We start from the raw sequence: 18,875 nt of genomic DNA on the forward strand, positions 1-18,875 counted from the left end.
GATCTTTGAGTACAGGATGCTCTGAAGTAACACATGTCTATATCATAATACCTTTGAGTGTCTTGGGTGTGATACTGGAGGGGCATGTTAGGATTGCTGAGAACATACTACTAGTGCTGATCTGGTGTTTGTCTTGAGTGTGTTGAGTAGCGTCTAAGCAAGTAACACTGCTTAGATGTGACATTTTATGATAGTGTAGCATTTGATCAAAGTATACAAACACATCAAAATTTGTTTCAAAGACCAGTTAGGGGATAGTTTTTTGCTGTCATCACAGATACAAGTGTCTTTTCTATTGGCAGTACCATTCCACCTCCTTCTAAGGTAATTGGAGAAAGCCAAGGTGAAATTTTAAAAAATATGATAAAGTTTAAAAATACTTTTAAAATATTTTAATCTATTTTTCAGGGATTCTGATCCTTAGGAACAACTGCAAGTTGATTTCTCTAAAGTCAGGTTTTCTTTAAGAATAAAACAAGTCTAAATTCTGTCTTCAAGACTGTTGTGACTTTAACATGCCAGTGATGTTTATGAGAATGCCACGTCGTATTTACTTCTCATAAACATCTATCCGTTACATAGGGCTTGAAGTCAGAAATATCAGATACATTTAAGAAGAAAAAGAAAGATTGCTGTAATGTGTACCAAAAATTATTTAGGTGGGATACTTGGAAAAATTCTGGAGCGATCTAGGTAGTGATGCAAACAAAAAAAGTCTTGTAAAGCTTTTGAGAGACTAGTTTATAGTATACTTGGTTCTCTGAATACAGATGGCTGGAAGTAGGTGAACAGGCACTTGCATTCCTTTAATTTTCTAAAAGAAGGCATGAAGAGTAAAACGCAAAATCATAACATTGTTCATTTTTTGATACAGTCATTTTCATTGCTAAGGAAGAGAATAATTCATTATACTGGCTTTGATCAGAAAAAACAAGCAAATGCTGCATTCCTCATAGGCTCCTACGCAGTAAGTATTTGAATTTTTATATTACATTGGCTTGCTAAATGTTTTAATTTTTCCATACTCAATTTGTAAAAAAGCAAGAAATTGTTTTTAACAATTCTTTTCTCTTGAATAATTGCCGTAAGAATGTATTTTATAGTAAGGTACCACACACTAAGAGAGTTTTTAAAGTCTAGCAGGTATGTTAGTGGAGTTGTACAGTTTTGGTTTTTTCCTCTTTACTGCAGTCTGTGCTCCTAAGAAATAAGAGCACCACTGGAAAAAAAAAATCTCTATGAATATTTTAATTTAGAAAAAAATTGCTGCTTCTTGATGTTCTTGCTCTCCCCCACCCACACGTGGTTTCTTTTGTAAAGCAGAGAAGTATTATCTTGCACTAAGTACAGTGCATTTCCCATTGCATGGACGCTTAAATACATTTTCTTCCCCAGCTGCTTCTTTTCTAATGTAAGGTGATCGCTTCAGTTAATGTAGAAGAAGGAGTCAGATCATGTGGTAGGCTTAGAGCCTGTATGAAGCTTGGGAATATGGTGGCTAGAAATTTACTGAGCCAGGTCTCTGACTGCAGAGGTCAAAATGACTGGTTTTACATCACAACTGCAAATGTTCAGTACACAAAAGTGTGGTCAAGGATTAAAATGCTTCAGAATGAAAGCTGTGGTGTACCATATTCATGTTCTGCTTTGACCTATAACACACCTTGATTGTAACCATCCTTCTTGTTTATGGAGTAATAAAATGAAGTGAACCTATGTGGTTTTTGATGTTGGAGATTTAAGGGGCCAAAGTTCATGTAGCCCTAGGTCATTCCTGTTTATTAGCTGCAAGGCCATACAGTACTTACTGCGATGCTGGCAGTCTCCTTGCTTCCAGGTTTCTCTGTTGTGTATTTTCACACAGTACTTATTACAAATAAAGAACTAGATTTCAAAATGTGTCAGTATTTGAAACGTGGTCACTTAGAACTGTTGCTGTAGACCTTTTCATTCTTAAACCAGGTGGCAACATGAATTACTAAACTTGTTTGGGATTAAGGCATTATGTTGACAAAACAATTGCAGCTTTTAGGAAAACTGCTTCTGCCTCGCGACTTGAATCACAGTGGAGGCCCAGAAAGTGAATGGGAACTAGCTTCAGTTATCAGCCATTATTTGAAAGGAAGTGAGTTTGGTTTTTGGTAAACTTTTGTTCTGAACATGTATGGTAGTACTGTCTAGTGCAGCATTTGTGTAACATTTTGAACACAATCCACAGAACGGAAAATCAACCAATGCCCATGCAATCTAAACTGAAAATGGTGTGTCTGACTATGTAAAAGTTTACAAAAACCTAACATACATTTTATTTCTGGTCATCCAGTAGCCCTGTCATGTTGCAATAACAACATGCAGTTGAAGGGTAATGCTTGGACAGATTTGAATAAAGCTCTAAAATTAATCTGTGAATTGTGACAGTCCAGAGCATGAAAACTGAAAATGGAGGCTCTTGTATAGAGGAGTAGGCAGTTCATGCTTCAGAGAACCACAGTGAAGGAGGTAAGAGTTGCAAAGTACAGAAGAGTTGCTACTACAGATCCAGCTGAAGTATGACACGAGATCATGACTGACTAGCCAGTGCGTGTGGGAGGGCTAGTTGCCGACAGCTGTCATATGGCAGGAAGAGGCTAGTCAAAACCACTGGTAATTTTCAGAGTTTAGAGACTTGTGCTTAGGCATTGTACAGGCTGTATATTTCAGCAGTGTCCTTTAAAAATACATGGCAAAGTGAAGGCACTATGTGAGTATCAGTCCTTCCTTGAATGGGGGGGTGTGTCTTGCATAATTGCAAGTTCTAGGTGGTGAGATATCTCTAGCTAGATGCTAATTGTCTTTCCAGTGCAGCAGACTTTGGCTTTAGTACTGCTTTTTCTCTAATGTAGGGTACAGTTTCTTTGCAGATTGATGTGGGAGGGATTCCAGTAAAGGAAGATTATGGAAGAAAGACTATGCCCTTGAGGCTTATTTTTTTTCCTTGGGACCCTTTGATGATCTTTCATGAAGGGGCAGGCTTAATTACAGCACTGACTGCTGAAACGTTCAAACATACATGTCACACATTTCTGCTTTCTACAAGAATTGTATTCTTCTCCATGGGACAAGCAGTGGTATAGGATCTGTTCAGAATGCACGATAAATACGTCTACAGGCATCTTTCCTGATTGAAAGGAAATATATTGAGACCTTCTTTATTTAAAACATATGTAGACTTAAGCATCCACCTGCTGCTTCAGAGTGCTTTGCTTTTTGATAAAAAGGATCCATCCAGCTATTGACCAAAACTTTTGGAAGCTTTTCTGTAATTCTAGGCAATCAGCCCATGTCTTGTTGGTAATACTTTTTTGTTGCTTGAGCTATCATAATTTAATTTCTGATGCTTTGTAGTGTATGCAGTAGGTTGCTACTGCGTTTTGTTTTCTGAGGATTGAACATTTTTTTTGTCTGATTTTGTTTTTTTAGCTTCATGATGGGTTCCCATTTCAACAGTTTACCTTAGGCTGAGGAACTGCATGGCAGTGCATCAGATTGGAAGAGTTCAGGTTGGAAGCGCAAGGAAGTAGAAAGGACAAGTAGCCTTTGCAGAGTTAGTCATGAAAATAGTGCTTGTCTGTGTGTATTGTAAGGGCTTTGATAACTTCAGCATAGTTTTGGGTGCAAGGTACTCTGTAGAGGCAGGTGCTTTATATTACTTGGTGGGAATAACACACTGCCAAGTTTCCAAGAATACCACAGACACAGTAAGTCTTCTTAGCCTGTCATATTAAGGGCTCGTTGGACTTGAATTTGTATTCTTAAACAGAATATTATTTAACTTTTATTTAAGGTATTGGAATATATTAGCATAATTTATTATTCAGAGACCTTTGTTTATATGTATGTGTGTGTATATCACATGATACATACACACACATATATAATGATATGCTCATTTTGATTACTAAGGCAATTACAAAAGTCTTCATTAACTATGGTGAAGTGTAAGGGCAGCTGTTAGTGTTCTGGTTTACAAGCAAAGTCTGTTCCCAGTCCTTCTTCACAGTTCTTGTGTTTTAATGTTTCCACCCTCTCCCCTTCATATAACTTGTCTTTCCTCCTCAGTGGAGATAGTTTCTGAACTCTCCAGGCTACACACTTTCTTCCCCCTCCTGCATCTGCTGCTTCCTTCTAGGTGTACTTTGATGCAACAGCACAGCCTAACTTAAGCTACATGGCCTTAAAAATGAAGAACAAAGTTTTCAAATACATTGTTATATATGTAGGTTTAGAACAAAATATGATCTTTTAGAGAAAATCTTAACAATTTATATATTAATCCCTTTATTGTTCATCTTCCACCCATTTTAATTCTGTATTTTTTTCATTTTTACAGATGAAACACTGCATAATGGGAATAATATTCTTCTTTGTAGATTAGCATAAATTTGGCACATTCAGCCCCACAAAGGGTAGCCAGAATTCAAAGTGTGGGATTGAATGTTTACACATTATTTGTGCACCTTTGTTCTTCACCTTTTAAAGAAAAATTGCTTTTCCTTGGAAGCTGTCTGCACTGTTCAGGCCTTACCACTCTACCAAAGCATCAGTGATCTTCTGAGTTGATCTCTGCAGTGGCTTCTCTTGATTTTCGTCAGGACTTGGCTGTGGGTGAGGAAAGTCTGCTTCTTCCATCATTGCTCCTTCTGTATTAAGAAAGAAAATGTATGCTCTGTGCCCTGTCCACCAATTCCCAAACTCCCCCTTCTCCCCTTGGCTGCATTAACTTAGTGTTTTTTTTCTCAGGCCTGGCTCTAATTATGTACTTGGAGGGTGAGCCTCCGAGGGTACTGCCCCATGAACTGCTGTAATTTGGGTCATCTCCTTCAGGACTCATCTCTGTACTTTGTCTATTTTCTCATCTTCTTTCGTCAGGGTAAGCAGCGTTTTTTCCTTCATCTGTTCTCATCCGTAGTAGTGATTTTTTTGCCTTTTCAATTTGTTAGTGTCCTTCCTAGCTGTGGGCCTAATACTGGGTAGAAGCTGGAGTCTGCAGAAGCAGTTAGCACCCATCTGTGTGATGATGAACTGCTCTGTTCTTACTGTGGCACTTGCAGAATTATCTCTCGCTACGAAAGGAGGAAAACCTGTTTGTTTAGTGGTCCAGTTTGAGTGGTGGTAAAAGGGTAGCTCCAGCAGCACTCACATTATGGGTGGATAAATTATGTGTACCCTCAGTTACATTTTGGTGAAAGGTGCTTGTGCTTGTGAAGCGAATGGCAGAGATGACATGGATAAAGTACTGGCCTTTAATTTAAGCAAACGTTGCCTCGAGTCTTGGCTTTCTCTATGTTCGTGTCCCCTAAAAAGCTACTTTTTCTGAACTGTATTTGGGAAAAATTTTGAATTGGTCTTCACGGTGGCACCTTTTCTTGCTGTTTGGACTAGCTGCTTCTTCACAATGTTCTTACCAGGTCTCCATAGGGGAAGAAGGGTTGCTCTTTGGGAGTCCCTCACTGTAGTACTAGCTTGTTTTCTTAGCTGTTGTGAAGTACTGATATGTCCAGCCTGATCAGTTCCCAGCTAATAGAGATTTCTATCTTCCCCTCAGCTGTTGAAAAAGTAATTGAAGGTTTCTTGCTTTTGTTTATAATGAACAAGAGAGTTGCCCCAGACAGGCAGTTATTCCCTCTCTGCCACTTTGTCCACTTAATGACTGTTTCTGCTAATGAAGGGACTGTTGGCCACATGTGCCAACATGTGTACATTCAGTACACCACAAATCCATACAGGAAGCTTTTTATTCTAATACATTTCTATTCTAATTTTGCTGAATTTAACCTTTTCTTTTAAGGAATATTCCTAGAAAATTTATTAACTGACTAGTATATCCCATGGAGGTTTTAGTGAAATAAGATATTTAATACTTTTAAATTAGAGTAAAATGAGGCATGTGTGTGAGCTTGTGTTTGAATCTGATCACACACAGAAGTTACCTGCATTTGTTCTGAATGGGTGGGTTCTGATTATTTGCAGTTTACAATATTTCAGGCTATTCTGGGTGAGCATCACTTTTGGCATATAGTTACATGAAATTTGCTTGTAAGCAGTTTAAAATTAATGATCAATTTTTTTCTTGTTTCTAAGTCAGTATGGTTGGTAAAATGGGTGATTTAGAAAGCAACCTTAAGCAGATTTTGGAGTTAAGGTAGATAAAGTTTATTACGCTAAGTACATCATAGGCGTGAATTTAAAGTGCTGTTTACAGTCTTGAGTTGGCACAGTTTCTAACACTACCACATATTTAAATATCCTATTTAATTTTCCTGAAAGAACAACAAGTTATGTCATAGATGGATATCAAACATGTTTTGTCTTGCATGCAGCGTTTCTATTTCACGTGGCAGTCCCATGTATTGAAGATTAAGATGCTTTTTTCAACCAGAACCTCCTTTCCTTGTGTACCAGAAATACTTTTCATCCTATTGTGAATACTGTTTTCATGATTGTAATGCTGATTTAGGAAACCTTTGTTTAAAAATAGGGCTGGTTTGAAAACACTGATAGGAGTAAGATAATAACATGGCTTGCTAAAAAAGCTCTCATTCTCGGGTCGATTTTAAATGCTTCCAAATAAAGACTGGGTTTCCATGACCTGCAATCCCTTCTACTTCATTCAGTGAACATTATAGCGGCTGTTGTCAGGAGCAGTGCTTGAGTGCACCTTTCCCAGCACTCAATGCTTGGATGGTTCTTGACCATTTGTAGAGCTGCCTGCAGTTCCTTAATTAGAAACAGATGTCCTAAATGAAAAGGTTGATTACGCCAATGTTAATGGTTCAACTGCTACTTGCAATCTGGCTGTATATTGAAGCTCAGTAGGATATTTTTTTATATGCATAAAGCAAATTTCTAAATTGTTGGTAGACAAGTGCTTACATAGTGTGATAAAACAGTATGTTATTTTAGTTTGAAAGGCATCAGTTCCTTATAATAACAATTTTTCTGGACAGTATTCTAAGTAAAAGATCCATAAAGGATTTTAAGAGTGTGTATTTGTCTGTGTATATAGATGTGTATGCATACCCTTCTGCACTTGCACTGAGTGTAGGAAAATTCTAAAACTGATGCAGCTGTACTTACGGATGATTTCTTTCAGGTCTGCTGAACTTCTTAAGGTTTTTTTTTAAAGCTGCTTTTTTTTCTTTTTTTTTTTTTTTTCGTATTTTCCTGACCTGCAGGGAAGGAGCCCCTTGGGAAATCACATAAAATTCTAAAAGACTTCTCTTGATTTGTATGTACAATATTGGATAAAAACTACCCCAGAAAATGCCTGCTAAATAGCAGTTAATATAATAGGTTGAATTTTATTTTAAGATTTTTAATCTTTTTAATAGTACTTCTTGTTTTTTGCTTTGTTGGGATTAAGATAACAACTTCATTCGTTTAAGTTTCTGTCATCTTAGAAAGCACAGCAGAAACATAATCAGCATCTGGACAAACCGGTTTCAGCTGTTTATTATATTTTAATTTCTGGAGATTATGTCTTTTCCCATTTCATCTCTTTCCATCAGGACATACCTCATGAATTTAAAAATACATCTTTGTTTTGCTATTCATGAGATCAACATTTCCGCTCTCTTCTGAAACTTCAGTTCTGCTTACTGCCTTAGAAAGTTGTTCTGTGTTTCAGTACTTCTGTCTACTACAGGTCTCTCTGATCACCTTTATTTTCTCATTTACTGCCTTTCTTAAGTACTTTGTTCATGCACATCATTCCAATGAAATTGTTCACCTTTAAGGATTTAGTGTCCTCCTTCTGGTCAGAAACTGTTTCATATATAGCTACATATGTAGTGTTTTATATATATATATATATTTATATATATTTTTATATATATATTTATATATATTTTTATATATATATATATATATATATATATATAAAACAGTTTCAGTTTGTGTCAGGAGTATGTTTTTGAGGTGAATCTTTCCTTAAACCCTGCTCACTGCGTCACTGCAGATGTCAGATATTCAGCGCTCTCAGTCTACAGATGCATTTCTGGTGATATTGCAGATGCATTTCTGCATATACATGCATATACAGATGCATTTCCACTGCCTTGGCTTCTCTTCCTTCCCTGGGCTTTGCTGCTCCTTCCTGCACTCCTTCAGTCTCTCTCATCTGTTTCCATGTCTGAAATTCGGGTCACCCACAGCCTGAACCCAGGTTCACTCATGTTCAGCCTCCAGCCTCGCTTGCATCCAAGATTTTCAGCTGGGTACTCTCTTACGGTCTTAAGCTGTGACAGAAACTGATCCTGTCTCCACTTTGACTGTCACAGCTCCTTGTGTTGTGTTACTGCCAAGATGGTTTCCTGGTGAAGTAAGTATCTGTTTGTGATCTTTCCTGTTCTGTGTAGAGACTGAATGCCATTTTTTCCTTTTGAAGCACTGAACACCAGTACACCAGATACTCTTGTACTACATAGCACTGCACAGAACATCCAGATATTCTCATACTAATTTAACTCTTTTTAGTAAGCCACTTTTCATGGAGAAAAACCAATGGATCTGACCATTTTATGAACTTCTGGCTCTGCAACTGTTCATACATAGTATCTTGTATGTGTAGTAGTGTCACAGCTAAAGTGTACTAGGATATCTCTTTGTTTCAGAAAATTCTGAGAAATTCAACTCAAAAAGCTTCCTTCTTCAGTGAATATACTGTATATTGCTTCAGTTATATAGGAAGAACTACATACTTTGCTTAGTAGCTTGTTCACATTGAAAAATGCCATCTTCTGGCAGTGTCCTTTTTGTACATACTGAACAATGGTAAACATTGGATTTTTGTGTCAAAATAAGGCTGGGGTTTTTTTGTGTCCTTATATGTACCAAGTGTTAATAGAACTATGTTAAGGAAAGTATATACACACATGCGTGAATGTTAATATGGTGTTTCTAGCAACTTCACAGGTAAAGTATTTTCAGAAGTTGGATCTGTGCGTAAGAACTGACATGTTTCAGTATACTGTTAACACTATTTAGACTTATTTTAATACAACACTTCATTTAACGTTGTGGAAAAAAACTTGCCTCTTGCAGCTTCTGCGTTGAAGCTTGTTTTCTATGAGAAAGCTCATCTGAGATACAGGAGAAATCCCTGGCCTTTCTGAGCTACATACACTTGAAGGATTAGTTGGTATTAGCTGCACTTCTGTTTGCCTGTTGTACAAATAGTACTGTCTGTATATTACCCAGCCTTATAGTACTGAGTCCCATGTTTTTTCCAGGTGACTCATTTCTGGCTATGAATTCTGTTCCTGTTGTTTAATTACTTTCTGTTAGCTAATGCCATTTCATGTGACTGATTTGTAACTCTTTCTGGGCAGGGCTCTTCTTCTGATAAGCAAGCAGTGCCTGATTAATATGGATGCTAGCAATATGTGTTCACTGCATTGCAAGATGGAAAGTATGACTGTATCAAAGCACACAACTTGAAATTTCTTGGAACATAACCGTTATATCTGATTCAGGCAATGAATATGCCTGCAGAATAGAAAGTGAACTCTGGTGTCTGAGGAGCAGCCATTCAGTGATATTCTGGGGGCTTTTAAAGTCTCTCTTCTGTTCCTGTTGTATAAATCCAAAAGCCACTTACCCCTTCCCAGTGAAAGCACACTCACAAACAAAACATGCAGTTTTCATTACTTAACTAAACTACTTAAGCAAGACAGTTTTTTTTCCCTCTGGTTTTGCTAATTGCACAGGAAGAATGCTCAGAAAATAACACAGCAGCTGAATCAGAGGCAAAATGAAAGGAGTCACCTGTTGCCATCTATGTTTTAGTTGTCTGTTAGGATGTATTTCAAGCTGGGTTTGTGTTTTACTTTTTTTGGCAACATCTGTTCCACCTCCCATTCTCACCTCACATGGATGCAGGTATGTGTGTTTGTGGTGAGAGGATATTGAAGGTAAGTTAAGCCATTTGTTCAAACTGGCTTTTTTGCAGCAGCATCAAAAAATTTGAAAGGCAATGCCAACTTTTAACAGAAAAGTCAAAAGCACCAGAAAGCAAAAATGCCACACTTAGATTTTTAGGGGATGTTCAATTAATACTCATTAGGATTCTTGCTTTCAAAAAGCCTCTAAGGAAAAAGGTCATTAACATGAGATGTAAATAATTTTACTGAACAGCAATCTGTATTGAAAACTACCCAACTTTTTATACAGTGTTAAAGCTTAGATAATACTGTTTTAAAGAAAAAGTGTTAACTTGAAATTACTGAATCCTCACCTGTTAATGACAGCTTATTATTAACAGTTGTTATGTCCTGCCATGCTGGATGTGGTATTTGGTGGTATTGGAAGACATGATTTGCATAAAATAAGAGTTTCTTATTATAAAGAAATTTTCATATTATAAACAGTATTCTGTAAGGATTAGTGTTAGAGGCTATCCAAGAGACATCAGACAAGACCATATGGGTATTTGTTTTGAGTTGGTCCTTCGTGGATTATTTTCCAAGTGTTTTTGACAGTAGAAGGTTTGATATGTAGTGCTTCAAGTATGTTACTTCATTCTGTTGTTAGGGTTTTGCCTCTGAAGGTACAGATTTCTTTTTTAACTTTATGGCATCTGGATTTAGTTACTGGATACTTTGTCGCCAGTGGAAATTTGGAATAATGAAAACGTAGTGTTGTAGGAAAATCAAAGCATACATGAATTACTGTTTTAATCTTGTCTGCTGAGTGTACACAGTCTTTTGTAGACCAGATGACTCATAGCTTTGCTGATACCTTTGCTGGGTTTTTGTGTTCAGATTTATATCTTTAAAGTTTAATTTAAAAAAAGTAAATGTATAGACTGGTCCAGCAGCGTTGTACTAGCAAAATGGAAGAATCCAGATAGAAGCTTTTTCACTCTAGCCTATAGTTAGACAACTCCTGCATAGATCTGTAGGTTGTTTTTTTTTTAATGCATATTCCTCTGGGTTGACCAGTATTTATACCGTTTCCATTAGGTTTATTGTTGTACATTTGCAAACATGTGTTCTTGATACCACTTTTTCCCAGCTCTTTTGAGTTTTGTGATAATTAATTATGTCTTCCTTTAATAAACAAGTGACTTGAAGTTGCTAATACCAATCTTAAAATAATCTTTTTATTTTCTTTTTCCACAAAAATAGATAATATACCTGAGAGAATCCCCAGAAGATGTGTACAGGCTTATATTGTCTGGAAGCGTTTCATATCTTCCTTTCAGGTAAATAACAAGTTGTTAGAACTTTCTGTAGCTTGGTACTTTGAATAAGAATGTAGCATTCGTCAGTACTAATTTAATGTTGTTTTTTTTCCTGAAGTTTTAACACATGCCATATTCACTGCCTGAGCTTTAAGTGCAGACTTCTGAACAGGGGTTTTAGCAGCTGGTACTGGAAGGTGAAGGAGCCACGCTGCTTTGTACACCCTCTCGTTGAGATTTTTGATCTACATTGCTTTCTTACTTGGCAGTCTGGTTTTGTGCCAGTAGTTGATAGTTAAATGTATCAAAATATCTGTCATTCATCACAAGTGGCTTGTAATACTCTTAGCACTCCATTTTCATTTCCATAGTGGAATGCATACAGCAACCCAGAAATACTGTTATGTGCATAAAGACTGCTAACTACCCTCATATGATTTAGTAGCTTTAAAGTATTTCTTTTTGCCATTGAGGAAATGTGTGAAACCATTGGTTTGTGGTTGTTTGACCTTGGGGGAGTATAATCCCAGCTGTTTCAGACCACAGACTTCTCTCTGTGGTACATGCTGTGCTGCTCAGTGTAGCAAATAAAGTCCACAAGTTGTGCAGAGGAACAGCTTCTTCCCAACAAGAGTTTCTGAATATCAGACTAATTTTCCATTGACTGACACAATATGCAGAAAAGAATGGCCAGAAAATTTTAGGAGGCAGTTTTACTGTCTATATTGTTATGGGTTGATTAATTCAGTCCTTGCTTGTTTGTTTTCTAGTTCTCTTGCCAAGAGATTAGCTTTTGATGGTTTGAATTTCTATTACTTCCCCCTGCCACCACCACAGTATAATGGTGTAGTAGCATCTCTCTTTATTTGCATACTTCCATCATCCCATTTCTCACTTTTAAATTCCATTTTTATATTCCCAGAAGAACAAAGGTGATGCTTAGGAATACAGTAAGTTTTGTTTCTAAATATCATAAAGGTGTATGTGGGTGATGGAGGTAGGTTTTCACTCAGGTCATATACCCTACCCAGATTTCTAGACTGTCACTTCAACAGCACTACTGAAAGAAACACAGAGATGTGTTATCTAATAAGACTGAGAGCTGACTTCTGAAGGCATGTCCAGCCTCTGGGATAAATAATACAGTCTGCTGAAGCATCTTCAAACTGTACCATTTTCTTGAGTTTACCAGTGCAACTAAACCTGGTGTAAATAGAGGAATTCTGATTCTGTTAATGATCTTGGGTCTGGGCTCTGCTCCTTTAAGATCTTCATCTCTGCAAAAACCAGTACCTTCCCACAGAACAATAAAAAGTCAGTCAGGTAGTTGACACTTAGGGTCATTATCAACAGGAAATCTTATGTTAGTAGGATGCAAAGAATTTTTTTCACTTACAGAATCACAGTGAGGTTGGAAGGAACCTCTGGAGATCATCTGGTCCAACATCCCTGCCCAGGCAGGGCCATCTAGATGCAATTGTCTGGGACCACATGCAGATGATTCGTGAATGTCTCCAAGGATGGAGACTCCACAGACTCTCAGGGTAACCCATTCCAGTGCTCAGTCACACTCAAGTGAAAAAGGAATCCTGATGTTCAGAGAGAACCTTCTGTGTTTCAGTTTATGCCTGTTGCCTTTGGTCCACTGAAAAGAGCTTGACTCTGTCTTCTTTGCACCTTCCCTTCAGGCATTTATTATTAACTGAAAAGGTCCCCCCTAAGCCATCTCTTCTCCAGGCTGAATAGTTTCAGCTCTCTCAGCCTTTCCTTCTATATTATAACATAGCTCAGTCCCTTACTTATTTTGTGGCTGGTCCTTTGCTGGACCCTCTCCAGTATGCCCATGCCTCTTTTGCACTTAATAGCCCAGAACTGGGCACAGTACTCGAGGTGTGACCTGAGGAGTACTGAAGAGAGGGGAGGGATCACTGGCTTTGACCTGCTGGCAATGGTTTGCCTAATGCAGTCCAGGATACTGTTAGCCTTGTCATAGGTGACAATGCTGACTCGTGTGGAAGTTGGTGTCCCCCATAACGGTCAGGCCCTTTCTTCAAAGCTGTTTTCAGCTAGGTAGCCTCCATCCTGTACTGGTGCCTGGGGTTGTTTCTTCCCAGGTTCAGGACTTTATACTTTCTCCTTGTTGGACTTCATGAGGCTTCTATCAGCCCATTTCTCCAACCTGTCAAGGTTCCTCTGGATGGCAGCACAACCCTTCGGTGTATCAGCCATTTCTCCCAGTTTGGTGTCATCGCCAGACTTGCAGAGGGAACTCTCTGCCCATTCATTCAGATCATTAATGAAGCTGTTGAACAGGATCAAACACAGTATTAACCTCTGCTGTACACTGCTGGTTCCTGGCCTCAGATTAGAGTGTGTCACTGTATATCACTGACCACCACACTCTGGGCACAGCCATTCAGTTTTCAGTCCACCTGTCTGCTCAACCAGGTCACATACCACTAGCTTGTCTGTGAATATTTTACATAGACAATGTCAAAGGCCTCACTGAAGTTCATGTACACAATATTCACTGCTTCTTCTTTCATCTACCAGGCCAGTTATTTCATTGTAGAAGTTTATCAAATAGGTCAAGCATGACTTTGCCTTGGTGAATCCATGCTGACTACTCCTTGTGATTTTCTTGTCCTATATGTATCTGGAAATGGTTTCTAGGATTAGCAATTCAATCACCTCTCTGGGGATTGCGATGATGCTGACTGACCTCTAGTTCCCTGGGGATGCCTTCTTGACCTTCTGGAAATTGAGAGTGACATTTGTTTTCCTCCAGTCTTCAGACATTTTCTCCAGTTGCTATGATTGATCAGAGATTATTGAGAGTGACCTTGCAATGACATCAGCCATTGCTGATGCACTCATGGGTGCATCCCATCGGGACCCATGGACCTAGATATTTCCTGTTTATCAAACTATTGCCCAGCCCGATCCTCTTCCACCAGAAGTACGTCTTTGTTACTCGAGCCTTTCCCCCTTGTTTGTGAGATCTTGGATTCCCGAAGGCTGATCTTGCTTGTAAAGTCTGAGGCAAAGAAGGCATTCAGTACCTCAGCCTTTTCCATGTCCTGTGTATCCAGGTCTCCCGTTTCATTGAGCAATGGGCCTACATCTTCCCTAGTCTTCCTTTTGTCACTTACGTATGTATAGAAGCTCTTCATATTTTCTTTGACATCCCTGGACAGATTAAGTTTCATTTAGGCAATAACCTCATCCCTGGATGTCAGACAGGGTCTCTGTATTCCTCCCAGGTTGCTTCCACCCTCTGTGTGCTTCCTTTTTGTGTTTTTGAGTTTGCCCATGAGGTGCTTGTTCATCCATGCAGGTATGCTGACATTTTTGCCTGTTTTATACTCATTGGAATGAGCTGCTCTTAAGCTTGAGAGTGATCCTTGAATATTAACCAGCTTTCTTGGGCCCCTCTTCCTTCCAGGGTTTTATCCCATGAGACTTTTCCAAGCAGATCCCCACAGGTCAGAATCTGCTCTCCTAAAGTCCAGGATTGTCAGCTTGCTTTTTACCCTCCTCCCTGCCTTCTGGATCCTGAACTCCATCATCTGTCTCATAGCAAGGCTGCCTTTGACTTTCACATCCCCACGGAGCAACACATTGTTGGTGAGTGTGAGGTCCAGCAGAGCACTGTTCCTCATTGGGTTCCGTATCACTTGGAGGAGGAAATTGTTCATTGTTCATTGCAGGAGCCTCCTGGATTGCTTATGTCCTGCTGTATTGTCCCTCCAACAGATACTGGAGTGGTTGAAGTTCCCCATGAGGACTGGGGTTTGTGAATGTGAGGCTGCGCCTATCTGTTTGTAGAGGGCCTCATCCACTTGTTCTTTCTGGTTGTTTGGCCTAATGACCTTTACTTGTCTTCTCTTTTACCTGAATGGGTTCTCTAATTTCCTTCTCTTGATGATTTCCCCACCACCACCTCTCACACTGATTCATTAAAGAGGAAAATAAACAAATTCTAGAGGCAGCCATACAGATTCTTCAGACATTTTTCCTCCTGTCAGTTGACATTTGAACACAATATATTAGAAACATTAATGATTCTCTGCTGATGAGGGTTGCCTGGTCTCAAAAGAAGATGTTCTGACAAGACATAATATTCTTTGATGTAGATTGAGTTTAAATAAATTTTGACTTGACTGTAGCATTCCTTTGGAATGCTAACTCTTCAGTGTTTATGGAATCTAGTAACGGCCACATATTAAGAACATGTCATTGTAGGATCAACAGAATTTAAAAAATTGTAGGTGAGAAGAGAGTTTAATGAAAGCCAGTTTCTGTTCGTGTTTGAGCATTGACTATTTTATGCATGTTAAGGAAAGTCTTTTATATATCTTACTAAATAAATATTTATTATATTCTACTAAAACTGTCAAGATACAACTGTGTATCTTGACAGTTTCAGTTAAAAGGTGCTTGCTGTTATCATATTAATATTTACTTTTTTGAAAGTGTCCGTCATAAGAAAATGTTCTAAGAGTGTATGTTAGACTATGATGCAAATTTAGGCATTAGCTTTTGTATTGTCTGTTCTTTGTTGACATGAACACTGAAACATGCTGGTTTCAATGTTCATGTCAGAAATTGAACATGTCAGCTTTACCAAAACTATAACTGAAGTAATCTTACTCTTGGATCATCTGTTAACATAACTTGCTTTATGTTTTGTTGCTATTGTAAGATGCAAGGTGAGGAAAATTAAGTAATCATTTGACATAATTATTTCACTATAATTGTAGTTATTTTGAAACAATTTTTAAAAGATGTTTTAGAGAAGTATCTTCAGTTGCTTTCACTTTGATTAAAATATAATAATTTAACTCTTTTGGTCATCATATCTTACAGGGATGCTTCGTTTGGTACTTGCAGTTTTCATCTGACACTGCTAGACTGTTTTCATGCAATAAACAAGGTCAGTAAACCAATTTTTATTTGTATTGCAAAAGGTCAGCTAAGTATTGCCCAGTAGAAGAAGACTTAGGAAACTACCATCCAATTAAAACTGTTCAGTAGCAGCAGATTTCTGATTGTTGCGTAGTTTATTATGTATTGTAACAAAACTTCTAGATACAGCATCCACAGAAATTGACCAATACCTTATGTAGCCAACTAGTGATTTTAAAGAGGGAATCTTAAGTTTTATTTATGTAATATTCCAGAACAGTAAATCACGCCTCTAATCACTAAGAGTCTTGTGATAAGTTTATTTTTATTCCAGTCGTATCTCCCCCCCGCCCCCACCCGCAGTCTTGCAGTTTAGGATGAATATAGCCTTTGAAAGTAGTTTTGAACTGGTTAGTGATACATGCTAATGATTTCAAGTTTTTCTTTAGTAATACAAGTAGAACAACTGTTAGGAGTCAGGTGCTTTTTTTACCACCAGTACAGTGGCAAAGTAACATATTGAAAGCCAGTGGAATTTAGATGTGTTCTTTTAAGTCTGTATAAGTAGTGAAATGGGGAGTTCTGCAGCTCTCCACCCTACTACTGTCTTTTGTATTATGGGTATCTCTGCCAAATATATGCTGAGATTAAGCCATCTTCTTGCAGATTTGTGATTTTCATCTTTTTTGCATGTTTTGACATTGGCTGCTTGTATGCCAAGAGTGGTGAATTGCTGTTCTTCTTCGTACCAGTGAACAGCCAGGAAAAATAAGAAGATGATGTAGTGAAAGAGGAGATTAGAATGTAGTATTTTAAATACCTGGAGATGTGGGATTATATGTGTTTGTGCTTCCTGACCTCACAAGTGGGTAAACTGCCTGTTACCTGAATGTTTACATTTTTTATACAGTATTAAATATAATTAAATATGATGGTGTGGATAATTATAGGACATTGGGGACCACTCTAGTGCTATGTGCCTGCAAATAATTTAAAATCCATGAAGATATTAGCATTGTAGTGAGAGTGAATAGCATTCATGCACAAAAATACTTGTAATCCTTGAATGCAGACTTTAGAATCTCTTCATAATTTCAGTAGATAATTTTTGCCAATTATTTTTATCTTTTTTAATTTGTACATCTTGCAGTAATAAAAAGATATTGCTTCTGTAGTCTGGGATTTTGTAGTGGTTAGGTAAAACCAGAAAAGAGTGGATTTGCTTCTCAAACCATACTTAAAAGTCTGTTTTGTACCAAGGCTGTATTTTTTTTCAAACATATGAAGAAATCTCTTTGAGAGAGTAGAACAGGTATTAAGGGGCTTTTCAGTAACCTGAAAGAGTGATAAACTGTCTTCATGGAGAAGGTTTTGTCTTTTTTAAAAGCTGTATTCTGAATTTTAGGCTTTGCAATATGGTTTCCTGGATTTCAGTACTTTTGATGTAAATGAATATGAGCATTATGAAGTAAGTGTTCAGTATCAATCTTCTGATTTGTTTGCCGTTACTAATATTAAGATCATTGTTCCTAATATGAGTGAGGTTTTTTTGGTTTGTTTTGGGTTTTGTTTTTGTTTTGTAGTAGTAGTATTATGTTCCATTTCTGTTTTGTCTCGTTAAACTTTGTTCAATAAAGATGTGTTGTCAGAGAACATTAAAATTCAGATCTAAGCATAGTTGGCCTCAAACATGGCAGGGAAAACAGAAACCAAAATGGAAATAAATACTTTTTTTTTTTTCACAATTATTAAAGCCCTGGATGATGGGGAGTGATAATTTGGCCACTTTTTAGAGGTCATGCATATTCTTGAGCCATCTTGATGAAACATTCGAGGGCACAGTGGTCCAAGCCTAACCAAATTCTGGAGAACAATTAAAGTATGTATCTGTGAACATATGGCAACGGTATAATAACAACACCCTCTTTGAGGTAAAGAAGGAAACAGGGCTGGGAAACTCTAAGCTTACAAAATTCACTTTGGGGTATGGGGAATGAATGTGACAATGAAGGGCTGCAATTCTTGACAGAATATGTGCAGTCTCAGAACAGCAAAGCTGCCAGTTACCTGAAAAGAGAAAATTAATTGTTCTTAGAAGCTTAAAAAAAAAAAGGTAAAAAATATTTAAATTGTGGACAAAGATAAGTCCAAGGTTATACTTTAGAAACCTATAAAGATTAAAAATTAGGAGTTTACCTTCATCAGAAGACCATCTGTTGTGGTGTTCTAAAACTCTAATTTAGAAAGAGGAGAACACAAGCAAGAAGAGTGAGATTGAGAGCATCTGGCATCCTCCCAATGGAAAAGAAAGCAGGCAACTAACATAACTTCCTTTGGCAAAAACTGTACATCAGTTCTATCTAGCATGTATTTTGAAACAATAAGGAAAAGCCTGAAAATACAGGGATAATGATAAACCAAGCATTTTCTCTTGACAGAGAGCAGAAAATGGAGATTTTAACTGGATAATACCAAACAAATTCATTGCCTTCAGTGGACCTCATTCAAGAAGTAAAATTGAAAATGGTATGCTTAAAAAAGGAGGTGGGGGACAGAAGCCCACTGCTTTCTTAGTTGATTGTTATCAGTAAGACCAAGCTTTTAAAATTGTTCCTCAAACAGTTGTTTTTTTCCTTGGCTCTTTTTCTTTTATAAGAACCCTGGCAGTAAAATTTTAATGCTTGGTTTAATTGTATCTGACTTGGGTCATTATGTTAAAATTCCATTTTCAAATAGTCTCTTTCTT

The 18,875-nt window shown here is 37.6% G+C and overlaps 1 protein-coding gene across 20 annotated transcripts in view; it reads left to right on the forward strand.

Moving 5' to 3' along the window:
• The window catches only part of CDC14B (cell division cycle 14B), a 44,579-nt gene that overhangs the window by 9,917 nt on the left and 15,787 nt on the right, over positions 1-18,875 (forward strand). For 18 of the 20 annotated variants that reach the window (XR_008974561.1, XR_008974564.1, XR_008974559.1 and 15 more), the window contains exons 4-8: positions 875-967; positions 11,166-11,242; positions 16,091-16,157; positions 17,535-17,597; positions 18,568-18,655. Coding sequence is in view for 13 of the 20 variants with exons in the window: in XM_057426445.1 (XP_057282428.1) it covers positions 875-967; positions 11,166-11,242; positions 16,091-16,157; positions 17,535-17,597; positions 18,568-18,655 (388 nt within the window). In the remaining 7 variants the exon portion in view is untranslated. The remainder of the gene's footprint in view (positions 1-874; positions 968-11,165; positions 11,243-16,090; positions 16,158-17,534; positions 17,598-18,567; positions 18,656-18,875) is intronic. The other 2 variants (XM_057426449.1, XM_057426455.1) reach the window with 2 other exon arrangements.

The sequence above is a fragment of the Pezoporus wallicus genome, unplaced genomic scaffold, assembly GCF_028554395.1.
Source record: "Pezoporus wallicus isolate ANWC-B61680 ecotype Strahan unplaced genomic scaffold, APGP_CSIRO_Pwel_v1 contig_7162, whole genome shotgun sequence".
Classification (NCBI taxonomy): Eukaryota; Metazoa; Chordata; class Aves; order Psittaciformes; family Psittacidae; genus Pezoporus; species Pezoporus wallicus.